General features: G+C 41.5%; 1 protein-coding gene across 1 annotated transcript in view; it reads right to left on the bottom strand.

The window, feature by feature from the left end:
• trpc5a (transient receptor potential cation channel, subfamily C, member 5a) overlaps nt 1-16,774 on the bottom strand; it is a 219,471-nt gene that overhangs the window by 12,485 nt on the left and 190,212 nt on the right. Inside the window, exons 14-15 of the mRNA XM_050066698.1 lie at nt 7,661-7,856; nt 5,360-5,569 (exon numbers count right to left, since the gene is read on the bottom strand). Of these exons, the coding sequence (XP_049922655.1) occupies nt 5,360-5,569; nt 7,661-7,856 (406 nt within the window). The remainder of the gene's footprint in view (nt 1-5,359; nt 5,570-7,660; nt 7,857-16,774) is intronic.

The following is a 16,774-nucleotide window of genomic DNA, read 5'->3' as shown; positions in this document are numbered from 1 at the left end:
GATCGTTCAGTGTTTCTACTGGTCAAAGTGACGGCTGTGATGGGAGAATTGGATCTCAGTGAAGGGCAAGTGGTCCATAACTTTAATTTTGGAGACAAAAAAATGTAGGCTTAGCGCCCTGTGGTCCATTGCCCAATAGGAAATGTAGAATACTCAAAAGTACTTTAAAAGTTACTATTCTCAGGGAGTAACGTTGGAAGTACTTTTAAAGTAACTGAGTTACTTTACTCAGGGAGTAACGCAGTAAAGTAACTGGTTACTTTTTTAGAAAGTAACGCAGTAACGTACTTTGATTACTTTTAAAGTAACCCTTACCCAACACTGATTGTGAACGACAAAAAGAAAATCACACATGCTAGACTTTCTGTTGGAACATCATGAGGCGTCCCCGACGTGGCATCAGTTGTCGTTTACTATGACACACTACACCTCATGAACAATGGATTATCACATACAATGCTTGTTGTCGTTCACGATCCGAGCCGACACCGTACGTCGCTGCGACGGGCTACAATCTGGCTGATATCGTTTCGTGTGTACACGGCATTAAATGACAGTAAACTGAGTCATCGTGAGGTTTGGACTGTTGGTGGGAGAAAAGACATTTAAAGCATGTCTCTACTTTTATCTAATGTTTTACAAACCAATCAAGAAAATAATCAGCAAATTATCTGCAGCCAAATATAAAGTACGTAAAATTAGATCCACCACAGAGAAGAAAGTATTATCAACTTGTATGTTTCTGATACATGCAAAAATAAGTGCTGAAAAAAAATCAATAAATATTACATATAATAATAATAATTAAATAAAAAATAACAATTAAATAATATATGTTATTGTAACAGAGTATTTTACAGCGTGGTATTAGTACTTTTACTTGAGTAACAGATCTAATGTTCATCCTCTCCACATCTTCCTGTAACAATCCTTCTCTGCCTATCATTGCCTTCCATATCTCATGTTGTTTTCCAGCTTACTCTGTCAACACACACACACACACACACACACACACACACACACACACACACACACACACCCTGGCTCCCTCCCTTGATCAGATCTCTGCAGAGCTGTGTGGCTTTGTGAACCTATGTGGGCTGGTTGGCTTATATAACTCAGCTGACTTCAGCTGAGGTGAACATGCCAGCTGCACTCAGTGTGTGTGTGTGTGTGTGTGTGTGTGTGTGTGTGTTATCACTGCTTGCTCACAGTCTCTCTCTCCAGATGACTGGACTGTTAAATGTGTTTATCAGGACGTGTTTATCTGCTGATGTTCCTTCTGTGCTCACAGACACACAGCTGATGTCGCTCCATGTGCTGTCTGATTGTGTTCCTGTAAGACGATATACGTTCGTCCACTTCGCTCCTGTACTGCTCCGTAACTCTGAGTTCCTCTGCTGTGGATTTAGTTACTCTTCGTGGCCTTAGTTACTTTTCATACTTTGATTTTATACACAAAACATATGATCATGTTACAAAGTATGAGTTATTGTTACAGGCAGTAGTGGAAGGAGTACTCAAAGCATCTACGTAAAGGAGAAGCAGCAACACCACAGTACAGAAATATTCCATCACAAGTGAAAGTCTTGCATTCAAAATTTTAAGTAAAAGCACAAAAGTATTAGTATTAGTTTTTTGGTGGGTGGGGCTTAGCTGGAGGCAAAACAACTCTCCGTAGACATTAGCCAGCGCTCGCTAGCAAGTTCTGTTGGCAAAAATTCGGAGCGCTGTCTGAATGTACCTCATGATTGGAATTTATTAATATAAAATAATACACACATGTGCAGTGTAAATTCATATGTAGCACATTTATTAAACACAACGTTAGCATTTTCTTTCTTTACTCAAAAATTCTGGGGCCGGTTGCACAAATCACCTTGAGTTAAGATTTTCCTAGTTGAGGTTCTCCGTCAGCCTATCATCTTACTGCTCTTCATTTTAAATATGGTTCTGTCTCTGCCGTAGTTCTGTCTTGCTGCAGTCGTGCTCGCCCTCCACCTCCCCATCACCACCTGGTCTTTACAGATTCATCAGCCTCATTGGCCTCAGAGTCATCAGCCACCACCTCCACCAGTGTCTGGACTCCATGAAGGGATTTATCCTGCTGCCTTTCACAAAATATCTCCCAGGCGCCAAAGACTTCTGTTAAATCTTAATCACCACTAATCATCTGTCAATCTGTACACTCATAGGCTCAGTCCCAATAACCCCCCCCCACACACACACACTGACTTGTCAGCGAGTGGTAGACGTCGCCATGGCTACCACCGAGCAAGAGACGGGGAAAAAAGTTCATACATGTATGTATAATTTCGCAAATACACATGGAACTTTTGTAAAAATGTTTTCGAATAACTGTGTATTTGTGTAGAGAACGGTATAACAATTTTTTTATTGCTATTCACGATGTCTACATTGGAGTTGACAGAAAGCTAGCCAGCTGGCTAACGTTACCGTTGTCAGGTTGCTTGTTAGCTAGCTAGCTAGCTAGCTCGCATTATCCAGCGTCTGTCATCTGTCCTGTTCTACAAAATTGTCGGATTTTTCAAGTTACGATAACACGCCAGCTAATATAACTATGCTACCTCGTAATGTTAGCTGGTTAGCTAGCTAGCAGAAGTCCCCTGTCGTCTGTCGTTCAACAAACGAAGCATGATGAATACAGCAAACGCGATCGGTAGGATGAACTCAACTGGAGACTCCACTGTAGATGCCGGTTGGAAATGTAGATGGCTCGCAGCTTCCTGTTTAAATTAGTTACGTATGCGTGCATGTAACTGTGGTGACGGAGTGAGTGGTGTCCCAATTCCTAGGGAACGATTTCAACCCCTCGTTGCTTCATTTCAAGGACCAAGGGGTAGTGGGCAAGGGGGGTATTGGGATTGGGCCTTACTCTGTATTAAATATTATGTTTACTTCACTTCTCCTGATTGAAACACTTAAGGAATCCCTAGACCGTTGCACAAAAGACCTTAGCAACCAAAGCACAGTAAAAAACACTTGAGGTCTCTATGTTAACTGTAACATGACCGAGTTTAAGGTGGCAAATGAAAAAAGTTCTGATTCTACACTTTAGATTTGACTGAATTAATTTTGTGTCGCTTCTTCTTACAGTCGTTTTCTACTCTCTGGTATTTGGGGATCAAATTTACTTTGCTTTCTATGATTGTACTCCTCCAGAAGTTTAATCCTTTGCTCCTCTGACCAGTATGGTTTCATTGTCTTCTTTTCTCCTGCTATATTTCCATGTCTTTCAACGCTATCTTTTTCCCTTAACTAAGGTAACCTTAGTTGAGACGAAATTAATACTTGAGGAGAAAATTTAAGGAGTTTTGTGCAACTGGTCACTGACTTTAACTGTTGATAGGAGTGTGATTTTCATGCGATCTGAAAAGTTGCACTGCTGTCCACCAGATTTCAAGACTTGAGACCGATCAGAACAAATGTTGTTCTTTTAGCACTTAGAGCAGAATAAAACTGGCAAAATTAGGACGTATGTTGGGAAAAATCTTCTTGAAAAACATGTAAACAAGACCAGTGGCAGCACGAGACACATTTTGGTCAGGACAGAAGAAGTACTGTTGTTCAAATCTGGCCTTTCTCGATCAACAAATTAAATAAAACATGTTGATTTGTTTGTGTTATCTTCTATTTCCTGTTGGACTCTGAGCGATGAGTGGTGAGTAAAGTATTATCATCAAACTGACACAATAAAACTGAATTTTCCCTGCAGAGAGCGCACATTCCTTCAGCTCGTGCAGCTGCTTTCAACGTACAGCAGCGTTCACAGTAACCAGAGCTCAGTTTGCATGTGAAGCCTGCAAATCCTCCGGTGACTTGTTAACATGAATATCAGCATATGGCCTTACAGCCGGCTGAGGCCTCCGCAGCTTGTTTGCATGACTGTTGGGTGACGGGCATATGGCCACGGCAGCACGTTAGGCTACACATGAATAAATAAAACATTTATTCAGGAGTTCGTGAACTTTGGGAGTTTTGTCTGAAGTGGAACAGCACAGAGACCGACTGTCTCGTAACTGCAGAGCTCACTGGTTTGATGCGGGCCGCCGCAGCTCATCCAGTCATGAGCCATCAAATTCAAGCTCAACTTTAATTTGAAATTTGTTTTTTTCATATGCAGACGGATGAAATGTTCCTCTGTGGGGCGCAGAGAGCTTAGCATGGCTGACACAAACAATAAAGGCAAAGAAACAAGAAAGAAAGTCTGCTGCGTATAAGAAGTCTAAGTTTAACTGCATGTATGAATATTATATTCCCAACTGACACGCTCACTCGCAGCTCATTACATACTGACTCCTGGTCAGTGGCCTGTCCGCATCAGATACCGATGCACTGAGGCACCTTTTAGCGCTGGTATGAGATGCGTGGGGTGGCAGCACTTTTAAAGCTTAGTGTATTAAGAGTGAGAAAGTCCATATAGGGTGGGCAGGAGTGGAGGTGGATGGGTCAAACAAACTCAAGACTTTCACCCTGGAGACCGTGTTTGTGTCCCATGTGAAACCAAATGTTGATCAAGTTTTTAAAATAACATGGTGGGCAAGTGTGTGTAGCATACAACGCCAGTGACATATGTCACTGTGCAGAATGTGACTTGTGAGCGTGGGTTTCCTCCAGGTGCTCCAGCTTCCTCCCACAGTCCAAAGACATGCAGGTTAATTGGTGACTCTAAATTATCCGTTGATGTGAATGTGAGTGTGAATGGTTGTCTGTCTCTATGTGTCAGCCCTGTGATAGTCTGGTGACCTGTCCAGGGTGTACCCTGCCCCTAGCCCAATGGGATAGGCTCCAGCCCCCCCATGACCCTCAAGAGGATAACATTTTTGGGGGTAATAAACTATCACAAACTATAATGAACTTACTTCTGTCACGTCTACAACAGCATTAAAGTGATTTTAAATTAAATATAGATTAACATAGATTACCAGTCTGCATGTCGAAGCACCTGTGGGCAAGATACTGAACCCCATATTGCTCCCAATGACTAGCTTATCAGTGTGTGAGTGTGTTAAAGTTGAGTAGCAGCTGGCACCTGTATGGGTCCTTCTTATCTGATTTGTCCCTTGTTGAATGTGCAGTAAGTCTTTCAAAGTTTCAAAGATACTGGGAGTTTATTCTATTCAACAGCAGCCGTATATAAAAAGGTATAATTCGTATACAGACAGGAAGCCAGATAAGTTATTGACAATGTGCTGATTCAAGATGTGAACGTAACATTAACACAATGAGCTCACTGATGCTGTGTGTCTGGATACTGCCTCTACCAGAAGCAAGAAATGATGACACAATAACAAACATTAAAGACTATGATTAATAAGCGTATGAATTTGAGACTTACGGTGAACTCTCGGAGGTTTTCACATTTGTGCGTGTCGTCCCCGGGCGGCTGGCCTCTCCTGCACAGCTTGTTGTGGAGCCACACGAGCAGGTACAGGATGGACTTGGGGCTGGGGATGATGTTGAACGGAGGCGGCAGCGTGCCGCCCTCGTCAAAGTAACTCATCCACAGCTTGGTGCGGGCAAACTTCCACTCGATGTCGGCGTGGTCCTGCAGGACAAAGACAAGACAGCTGGGGGTCAGGACACAAACTGACAGGTGGTCTTTTTTTATTCTGGTAAAGCTGGTACAACACGGCCAGGTGAAAAATCACTGACCTGTAGCCTCCTGCAACAGCTCACATGGTACATTTAGAATAACGTGTCCATCAGTCATGTTGTAGTCACTGCTCTGCTGCTCTCAGTGTCTCTTTCTGAGCACAAATAATGTCTTCATAATCTCATTCATTCTGCTTAGTTACAACTCTGGAGGTTTTGTCACAATAAAATCCTGCCTAGAAAGGGACAGCTGCTTTTAATGTAAGAACATTGAAGGAAGATGATGAGGCAAAGTAGACTGCCTGAGTTTGCATTAACTGGAGATCAGAAGAGAAATTAAAGCCTGAGGTAAATATTTGGGCCTTTAGGGTGTTTAACTGACTCTTTTCCATAGGTACAGTCTTCTGAAGCTTGCTGAATGTAATAGAGAGGGTTCCTCTCATACATATGAGACTAGAAAGTAGCAGCTTATCCACCTTATTCCTGAGGGCGCTACTGTAGAAATGATTATGGGCGCAACTTCCTGTGAGATAGCGGAAGTAGCAGTAAGCTAGTTCGTCCCATAGACTGCCTGTGGTTAGTCCCAGTGGCTACTCTTGGTGGCTAACTCCAATGCTGGTTCTTTTCTAAAGTAATTTGCCTTCAGTTTAGCAAATACAGGTTTATTTTTTAACAAATATTTAACTAATGTTAGCTAGCATTTTCTAAAATGTCTCTGTTGCACTGTCCGTGTCTGTAACGACAACCGGTCCAAGCTAAATTTTTGTCTTCAGCAACTGTGTGTTGAACATGTGACCAGAGCAAAACGGGATTGTTCCTGTTGCCATGGTTGGTATGAGAAATAAAACCACAAGAGTTTAACGAGACATAGCGAAACAGTATTAAATCAGAATAAGCAGAAGAAAACAAGACGTAGACTGACAGGTCCGTCACTCAGCGTCAGTACATGATATCCCTGTCTCTCCCCGTCTGACTTCATTCTCAGCCTACATTAGAAAATTGCTCGTTATAAACTCGGCAACATACCTTGAAGTATGTATTTAGTCATTAGGGCTGAGAGTGTGTTACTGATTTACCGCACTCCCCCTCATGGCAACAGCACTCCCCAATGGCAGTTGCCCCCCAGCAGGATCAGGCACTATGCCGTGTCGACCTGGCTTCCAAAATTCTGCTCAAGGATTCTTGTGATGTGCCGGTACCCCAGATGTACCCCTAATCCAATGGGGCCTCCTTGGATCGGACTTGGAACATCAAATTTATTCACTTCACTGGGACCATTTGGTAGTTAGCATTAGGGCAGTTTTGTCTCCAGATTTTTGGTTAGTCTTAGGAGTTTTGTGTGTTATAAATGTTACTGTATATTAAATTCACTGTCTTTGTTCTTTAATCTAGACAACGTGTTCGTGAACTCATTTTAGAATACAAATTGCTTCATGTCTGGGCCCCTATTCTCAAACTTCCATTTCATATCCCATTATTTCTTGTGAATTAAACTTGTATTTTGTGAACTGAATTGATCTAACGTCGACCTGTTGTGATGCAGCCTTGCAGATTTTCATCTTTTTCATCTTTTCATTAATTTGACCTGGTCCATACCTTTTCTTTTTTGGTATTTGATGTTACATACTTAATAAGTCTTTTATCTTTTTAATTAACTCATCATTTTTTCTGTTTATCAGGGTGAAAAATTAGAGTTGGCCAAAAACTTGCTGCTATTTTGATAAATAGCTTGAGTCATTTTTCAAGCAAAACTATCAATCTGTTTTTTTATTCTGTGCTCTTTTTCTCACTTATGATAGTGAACTTTAATATATTTGTCAAAAAGTCAAAGTCTTTAATCTCTTTTTGTGTCATTATGATAAGAAACTTTAATATATTTGGGTTATGGACTATTGGGTCGACATAAAAAATTAATTTCAAGACATTTTATATAGACATTTAACAGAGAAAATGATGTTCAGGATATTTGAGCGAGCCACTAAAGGCTGTGATCATGTGACCACTACACTGATGGGAGTAAAGAAGGAAAGTGGTCGTGACTTACAGCGATGAGCTGGTAGGAGTTGTTCATCATGGCGATGAGCATGTTGAGCAGAACAACCAGCGAGATGACGTTGTACGTCCCGAACATGGTCGCCCCGACGAACTCGGTGAACTCGTGCCGGGCCTTCACGTTGGTGACGTACAGGTTCAGCAGCCCGAATATCGACCAGAACAGAGACTGGAGAGTCTCGAATAACCTGAGGACACACGACAAGAGAAAAGTTCTAGTTTTGTGAAGGATTCTTTCCTACGTAGAGAAATACAAAAGCAATGAAACACTCCTCAACAAAGACGCAGACGTTCAGAGGGACGAGAGGGAAACACTTAACTTTTAGCTTTAACTCTTTTAAGTTTTATCTACAAAGAGCTGCATGTAACATTGAGTTCAAATAAATAAATGATTGCAGAGTTACTCAGCGGTGATTTTGTATGTTTAGGATCCTCAGAAACATGCACAACCCTCAGTCGCTCTTTACCAAAACTGCGCAGCGAACTAGCTTCTTGTAAATGTGCAGTTAATGTGTGTTTGATGAGAGGCAATATTCTCAGGTCCTTCTTGGTACATATAAATGTTGAGTATAAAATCCTTCAGGAATATGGCGTTATAGGAGTGCCGTAAAAAGGAATAAAAAAAAAAAAAGTCCCTAAACTATCCCACAAAAAAAAAAAAAACAAACAAAGAAAATAAATGTGGAAGTATTAGGAAGAACACATAAAAAAAGCAAATAAAAATATTAAGAGAATTAATAAAATAATTGTAATAAAATAAAAATGTGGAAATATATATAAGAAAAATAAATAAAGGGAATAGAAACAAATAAAAAACAACAGGGAAAAGAATAACAAAAAATGAAGGGATAAAAATATATAAATTAAATTATATAAAAATATACAATACAGAAAAAAGTAATTTATATGCGATATTTATATATATTAAAAATAATTAAAAATGGATATATACAGAAATATACGTGAAAATAAATGTAAATGCTATTAATTATTATTTTACTATTTATAACTATTCTTTTATTTTTATTATTTCAACTGTATTATTATTATTTTAATTATTGTATTTATTGAATTGTATTATTATTGTAATATATTTTATATATCATATGTTTTTGTATTTTCCACATTTATTTATTCTATTGTTTATTTCACCTATTTAGTCTTTTATTTATTCCTCTATATCTTCACTTTTTTTTTGTTATTGCTTTACAGATTTATTATTTTTTATGGCGCTCCTGTGACTCCATACAACGGTGGCATTTCATTTTTAAATACACAATTATAGAGGCCAAAAGAGTGACATGTGTATTATCAACATGAAAGCAATATTTTATTTTTAAATATCATGGTTATCGTCAGCACTGCTATATCATGACACCCCTACTCCATGCAGTCAGGCCGAGTTCAGAGATCGGAGATGTGTCTTGGCGCTGTAAAACTAAACAGTACCGACCACAGATCCATTTACTGCTTGATTTTTACTCCGACAGCTCGTGGCTGTGTGACAGATCAGTCTGAGAAACAAACAGGAGACAGCCAGTGAATGTTTAAAAGAAGAGCTGGAACTGTTGATAGATGACAGTTAGTGAAATTAGTCTTAATGGTGCTGAACTGAGACAACTTGTTGGCACAGAGTGTGACTGACAGATGGCAAAACACACACACACACACACACACACACACACACACACACACACTGCAGCAGGAAGAAACAGAGATTCAAGGAGCTAAAATAAACTGAACAAACCTACAGAAACTATAAACAAAAAATGAAATCACTGCCTCGTGGTTGTGCGCTTCTAAAACTTGTCCAGTTTCTCTTAAAGTTTACAACTAATTTCACAGTTATTAGTATCTAGTTCCTAAAATGTTGAGGCAGAGGGAACCTGCTGTAGCTCTGGTTGAGGGTGAGAGGCTGTCAGCAGATGAACAGAGATCTGTGTGGGTACATGAGACCCTAAAAAAGAGGGTGGGTCAAGGGGAGTACCACCAGTTGGTCCAGGAGCTTCTCCTCCATGATGGATGTGTCCAGGCATATTTTAGGATGACTCGTGGACGTTTGACAACCTGCTGTGTATTGTCAGGCTGTCTGAGGAATGTTTCCATCACCTTGTTGAATCAATGACACCAAAAATGAAAATGGGGGTCCAACCTGGTACTCGCATGGTGTACCTAAGAAAGTGGCCGGTGGGTGTATGTCCTCCTCCTCCTCTTCTTCATCATCATCCACCTGACTATCTGAATTGTTGAAAGTGAACTGTCTGAGCTATAAGGCGATTGTGTGCGCCCCGTTCCTCTGTGGTGGCCGGCTGTGTCCCGCCGCCACATTTTCCTCACTGATTCTTGGTCAGACGTCTCTAAAGGCTCTGACAGAGGCGAAAAACGCAGGAAACCTGTTCTGAAAATTTAATTTAATTTGGACTGAATTGTGACTAGTGTTGCTTTCGTCAACGAACCTTTATCACATGACAAAAACGAGACAAGAGATGTAAATGGTGGTCATGTGACGATAACTATAATTAAATATATAATGCAATGTTGTTGATGAATAAAAATGAGACTAAATGTGGTTTACAAAATAAAACCTCTGCTAAAATGTCTCTTCATTTTCGTTGACCAAAATGAGACGAGACGAAATAACGCTATAATGTTTAGTCGCGTTATTATTTGGCAGTATTTCCGTTTCCTAGGCTGTGCGTCGCACTGCGCAGACGGATTACAGCCGTGACGATATACAGTACAACGTCACTCGCTCTCATGTGATATTGCTTTTATACAACAGTTCAACAACAGCTTAAACAGCAACGCTGAGTAAGGAAATGTTAACAAAAGGTGATGAAATAAATTATTTAAGTATGTTATGTAGCTCCGCCAAAAAAAACAAACAGTTCCCCCAGTCTGTTGCCAGGCAACGCGGCACACACACCAGGAACTTACAAGCTACTTTGTATTTACATTGATCTGCAGCTGTGTAACTTCGTCCAGTTCGGCTGATGAAACGTTGGCAAACCTGGATGTTGGCACGGCCGGATTCAGCTTCCACTCTCCCTCATCCTCATCAGTACCTCATCAGATGATCATTGATAATTCCTGACCGTGTTCGCTTAATTTTTGCTCCTCTCCAGTTTGTCGAGGTCGGCTGATGTTACACAAACACACCTGGAGGTCTGCACAGAAGAGTCCTGGCTTTCCTTTTCCTCGTCCTCTCCTGACGACCACTCATAATTTAATTCAAATGTAATTTTGGGGAAAATATCCATCTTCTTGGTGTAACGCTAGTGTCAGTTTGTGTCAATGTAGCGAGTGTGACAGTTGGTTAATTAACGGCTGTATTTATATTTATTACACGGCTCTATTAAATGCTGTATTCTGATTGGTCAGTCGCGGCATTCAGAGGTCTGATATTACTGTGTAATGACCGTTGCTATGTAGCCCAGCGTTGCTAGGGACGCTGCCCTGACAAGGAGATTCAGCCGTTGCCGGCAGGGCAGGGTGCGCGTCGGGGTTCTATTCCCCTGTCGGGAGTTATTTTCCCAGTATTCACCGGCTCATTATACATTATCCCTTACTTATAACACCTGTGAGCGGAGTGATTTTACTGTTACAAGTCCCAGTGATGTTATACTCTATATCAGCACTCACGGAATGCCTCTCGTCCAATCAAATTACTCGGTCGGAACTAACTGTTGTATAAATAAATATATATTTAGCTCTAACTAGGAGCTAATTTAGAAAAGAAAATTTTGGTTTGGTTATACTATACTAGGTACTTATACTATATTGACTGGGTATAATAGAATTGCATTACTAAAAAGAGACTAAAATACAATTTTCAATTACTAAAACTAGACTAAAATGTCATCAGTTTTCGTCGACTAAAACGAGACGAAAATAGTCATGGATTATTCTGACTAAAATAAGACTAAAATGCTCAGACTTTTAGTTGACTGAAACTTGACTAGACAAAAAAGAGTATGAACGTGACTAAAACCAATAAAAACTAAAATGACAGTTTGACACAAAGACTAGACTAAAACTAAAATTAAAACAGGCCGCCAAAACAACACTAATTGTGACTGACACAACGTGAAGTCGTATTTATTTTTAGACGCGCGACAATATCAGACGAAGGAAACGGACTCACTGTACGAAGGCCTGTGCATGTAAACGCAATCTGTGACGCAAGACCTCCTCTCTGTCCCTTCCTCCATCTTCCTCCCCTTTCTCTCTCCATCTCTCCCTCCTCCTCCTCCTCCTCCTCTGTCCTGTGTTCCTCCCTGTTTGTGTGACAGTCACAGTAACAACACAGCTTATTGAATGTTTGATGAAGCAACAATTGGCAGAGCCCCGACACCACATCACAGCCAGAGGGAGAGAGAAGGTTTGTCTGCAGGGTGTTATACTGGTGCTGCATTAAATATTCATGTGTGTGTGTGTGTGTGTGTGTGTGTGTAGCAGTCAGGTATGTGGGCGTGAATGATCACTCTATCAATCAGTATACAGAGTGTGAGTGATGGTGTGAATTTCCTGTAAATGTACAGGTGAAGTGTGTGTGTGTGTGTGTGTGTGTGTGTGTGTGTGAGAGGGTGAGAGCCTGTGACGAGTGTGTAAATGAAGAGAGCGCGAGGCGATGAATGGAGCAACCGAGCGTGATATTGCGTCGCCGTTATGAAATGAGAAAAAAAAAAGATGGACGCAAGAAGAATGAGAGGAGGGAGAAATTCAAACCCTCTCCTCCTCCTCCTCCTCCTCCTCCTCTTCCTCCTCCTCGTCACACACACCTTCATTTAATTTAGGATCCATTAAATAATTACACTCTTATCTTTCCTCTCCTTCTTCACCTCCTCCTCCTCCTCTCTGACGTCTCCTCTTGGCCTCCTCTCATTTTTAGCTCTCTGTTCTTCCTCCTCCTCTTCCTCCTCTTTGTTTTGTTTTGTAAATATTTTAAGTGAACATGTTGTCGCTCTTTTCTGATGCGTCTTGTTTCCTCTTCTGTCATCTCCTTCTCTCCTATTATTATTTCCTTGCCTTCCTTGTTTCGTCTCCTTTCCTCTCCTTTTCCCTCCTTTTCTCTCCTGCCATCGTTTTGTCCCCTCCCCTTTCCTTTCCTTTCCTTTCCTTTCCTTGTTTCCTTTCATTTCCTCTCCTGTCATCTCCTGTCCTTTTATCCTCTCTTCTTCTTCCCTCTCTTTTACTCTCCCTCTTGTTCTATCCTCCCATTTCTCCTCTTTCCTTTCCTTGTTTCCTTGCCTTTCCTCCCCTTTACCTTTTCTCTCCTGTTCTCTTCTACGAATGTTTCCTTTCCTTCCCTTTCCTTTCCTCTCCTGTCATTCCCTCTCCTTGTTTCCTTTCCACAATCCTTCCATCACCTCTTGTATCCTGTCCTTGTTTCCTCTCCTCATTTCTCGTCTCCTTTCCTTTTATCCTCTCTTCTTCTCTACTCTCCTTGTTTACTATCCCCTGTCCTTGTCTCCTTCCCTCCCCCTTTACTCTCCTCCTTGTTCTATCCTCTCATCTCCTTCCACTGATTTCTCACCTTTCCTTGTTTCCTTGCCCTTTACTGTCCTTTACTTGTTTCTTTTCCTCTTCTCTCATCTCCTTTCCTTCCTACTCCCTACCTTGTTTCAGTCCCTTTCCTCCCCATTTCTTATTTCCTTTCCCCTCCTCTCATCAGCTTTCCTTGTTTCCTTTCATCTCCTTTTCTTATCTCCTTCCCACAGTCCTTCATCACCTCTTGTATGCTGTCCTTGTTTCCGCTCCTTATCTCTCCTCGTCTTTCCTTTTATCCACTCTTCCTCTCTATTTCCTTGTTTAATATCCTCTCATTTTCTCCTCCTTTCCTTGTTTCCTTTTCTTCCCTTTACTTATTTCCTTTCCTTTCCTGTCCCTTCAACCGAGTTTTCTCTCCTCTTCTTGTTTCCTTGCCTTTCCTAGCATTTACTTGTTTCCTTTCCTCTTTTCTTCTCTCATTTCCTTGCCTTTCCTCTTCTATCCTTGTTTCTTTTTCTCTCCACTGATCTCCTATCCTTGTTTCCTTTTCTCTCCTACCATTGTTTTCTATCCCATCCTTTGCTTGTTTCCTTTCCTCTCCCCTTCCATCGCCTCTTGTATCCTCATCTCTCATCTCCTTTCCTTTTATCCTCTCTTCTCCTCTATTTCCTTTACAATGCCCTCTCCTTGTCTCCTTTCCTCTCTTCTACCTGTTCCTTGTTTTCTCTCCTACCACTGTTTTTCTCCTCACCTTTCCTCTCCCTTTATCACCTCCTAAATCCTCTCCTGCCTTTTCTCCTCTGCTTGTTTCCTCTCCTCGATTCCCCTTCTTCCCTCTTTTCTCTACTCATTTATTGTTTACTATCCCCTCTCCTTGTCTCCTTCCCTCCTTCTCCACCTCGTTCTATCCTCTCATCTCCTTCAGTTGATTTCTTTCCTTTCCTTTCCTTGTTTCCTTGCCTTTCTCCCCTTTACTTGTTTCATTTCCTCGTCTTTCACATCCTTTCCTTTCCTCTCCCCCTACCTTGTTTCCTTCCCTTTCCTTCTCCTTACTTATTTTCTTTCCCCTCCTGTCATCGACTTTCCTTGTTTCCTTTTCTCTCCCCTTCCATCACCTCTTGTATCCTCCTCTGGTTTCCTCTCCTCATCTCTCACCTCCTTCCCTCACTTCTACCCTTGCTTTGTTTTCTCTCCTTTCGTTTTGCATCTCCTGTCCTCTCCTGCAATGTTCTTGTTTACTTTCCTCTCCTCTTTACCACATTCTAAATCCTCTCCTTGTTTTCTCTCGTCTCTCCTTTTATCCTCTGCTCCTCTGCTCGCTTGCTCTCCTCATGTCTCCTCGTCTTCCCTCCTTCCTCTACTCACTTCTTCCTCTATATTTCTTGTTTCCTATGCCCTCTTCTCACCTGGCCCCTTTCCTCTCCTCTCCCCCCTTTGTTTACTCGCTCTTCATCTCCTTGTTTCTTTTCCTTGTTTCTCCCCGTCTCCTCTCCCCTCTCTCATCTCCCTCTCCACTAAGCCGAGTCATAAACTGCTCCAGCTGATCCTCACGGCCACTCAGTCATTTCACTGTTATAGCTCTGCAGTTGTGTGGGAGGCAGCGAGAGAGAACGAGGGGGAGAGGAAGAGTGTGTGTGTGTGTGTGTGTGTGTGTGTGTGCAGTGTTTCTGTGTGAGAAAACAAAAGTGTGTTTAGACTTGGCAGCCCGACAGCATGCAATTAAATCATTCCTATAGTGCTCATGAATATGTTAGATTTTCTGTGTGTGTTCTTGGCAGCAGTGTTCAGCCTACTGTGATTATGAGCGACTGCAGAGTAGCTCACTGTCACCTGTCTCACACTGCGTCCTTACAGGCCACGTCCGTCTGAGGAGTTTCTCCTCACACTCAGTGGCTTCAGTGTCTGTTCTTGTGACACACTTTTGAGTTGTTTTGACTCCATTTTCAGTTTTTTAACGAGCATAAATAAATATTTGCAGCTGATTTAGTGCATCACTCAGTGTCAGTGGTCCTACACATTAAAATATCCTGTGTCTGCTTTGGACGGTCGAAATGTACAGTTTCTGCTCGCTACATGCATGTACTTTTTCAAAATAATGTACCCGACGGGTACCCGCAAAAACAGCTGATTTGCAGGTGGTTTTTAAAAAAGCATTTTTTCCCGGGTTCGGATCTGGGTGGAAAAAATAACATGCGGGTCGGATAAACACATCAGTCATTAGTTCGGTAAACTACAGATAACTATCTTGGTCATTATTTACTCTCTGAGGATCGCCTCCGCTATTTCGCAACGGTCATTGGTTCAGCTGTTTACACGCGTTTCACCATCTAATAACACAATTTGTGACTGGACGACAGAATCAACATGGCTGCCACCGTCTAACAAGCGCCGCTTCCAAAACAGTAAATAATTATTTAGGTATTTGAGAAATAAGTGGATAAAACGTACAACTATCACTTTATAATGTTTCTGAAGTGTTTCCCTGATGGATTACTTCTCTCCTCGATGGATTCTAAAAACACGTGACGGCTCGTAACTGCTGACCGTCGCTCTGGACAGAAAGTAAGTCTATTATTACACATGTAAAGTTCCTTTACATAGATTAAAAGTTTAAAAGCATTAAACGTAAAAAACGAGTGCTTTTACGCTCGTATGGGAGAAGAACACAGAGGGTTGATGATGGAGCTGCTTGTTTACTCACTGGCACCTTAACTGTGGCGATATGCTGTTCAGTATTCAGCCAATATGACCCAAAATGATTACTTTAAATCCGGGTTACGGGTCGGGCTGCGGGTCGTGCATGTCTACAAACTCTCCGGTTTGTAGAACATTATGATGTCACAGTAAAGTTGACCTTTGACCTTTTGAATATAAAATGTCACCACCATAATTCTATCCTATTGGACATTTTGTTATAATTAGCTAAGTAAGTCCCGAGTTATGGCTAAAACCATGTTTGTGGGGTCACAGTGACCTTGACCTTTGATCACCGAATTCTGGTCAGTTCATCGTTTCCCGTCTCCACCAAACACTTTCAGTATGGTACCTTTGGAACCAACAGTAACCCTTCAGACATGGTACCTAGACCCTAGTTTAGTACCAGATCTGTGTGCTAGGTACCCCAACAGAGGGGGGACCAAACATGGGGACGGTATGGAATGGTTCCACTGGTACCATCCACAACTTTGCTGTACTGCTTGGTGGAAACAGGGCTCATGTGGACATTTGTACCAAATTTGAAAAACTTCCTCAAGGCCGTACGGAGCTATAGAGTTTGCCAGGGCTGACGACAAAACCCGGAAGTTTAGCATCGCGCTGGTTCCCGGAAGAGAAAGTGAATGTGATTTTTGCATTGCGTTTTGGATTATGTCAGAAAATAAGCTCTGTGGCTAACACAAGTTTATGATACTTACAGGTTTTGTTCAGCGAGATAATCTTCACATATGAACACCTTTCATACCGCATTTGAAGCTTAAATGCGATCGCCAGAAGTAAAAAGCTAACGTTAGGCTTTAACGGACTACATGACTACTCCACGGTCGCATGACTCTTGACGTCACCGCCACTAAGCTTTCAACTGATTTCGGCCGCTTTATTTTAAAAACATTGTATAATG

This window comes from Epinephelus moara, chromosome 17 (genome assembly GCF_006386435.1).
Source record: "Epinephelus moara isolate mb chromosome 17, YSFRI_EMoa_1.0, whole genome shotgun sequence".
Classification (NCBI taxonomy): domain Eukaryota; kingdom Metazoa; phylum Chordata; class Actinopteri; order Perciformes; family Serranidae; genus Epinephelus; species Epinephelus moara.
This window is presented reverse-complemented; position numbering and strand designations above follow the sequence as displayed.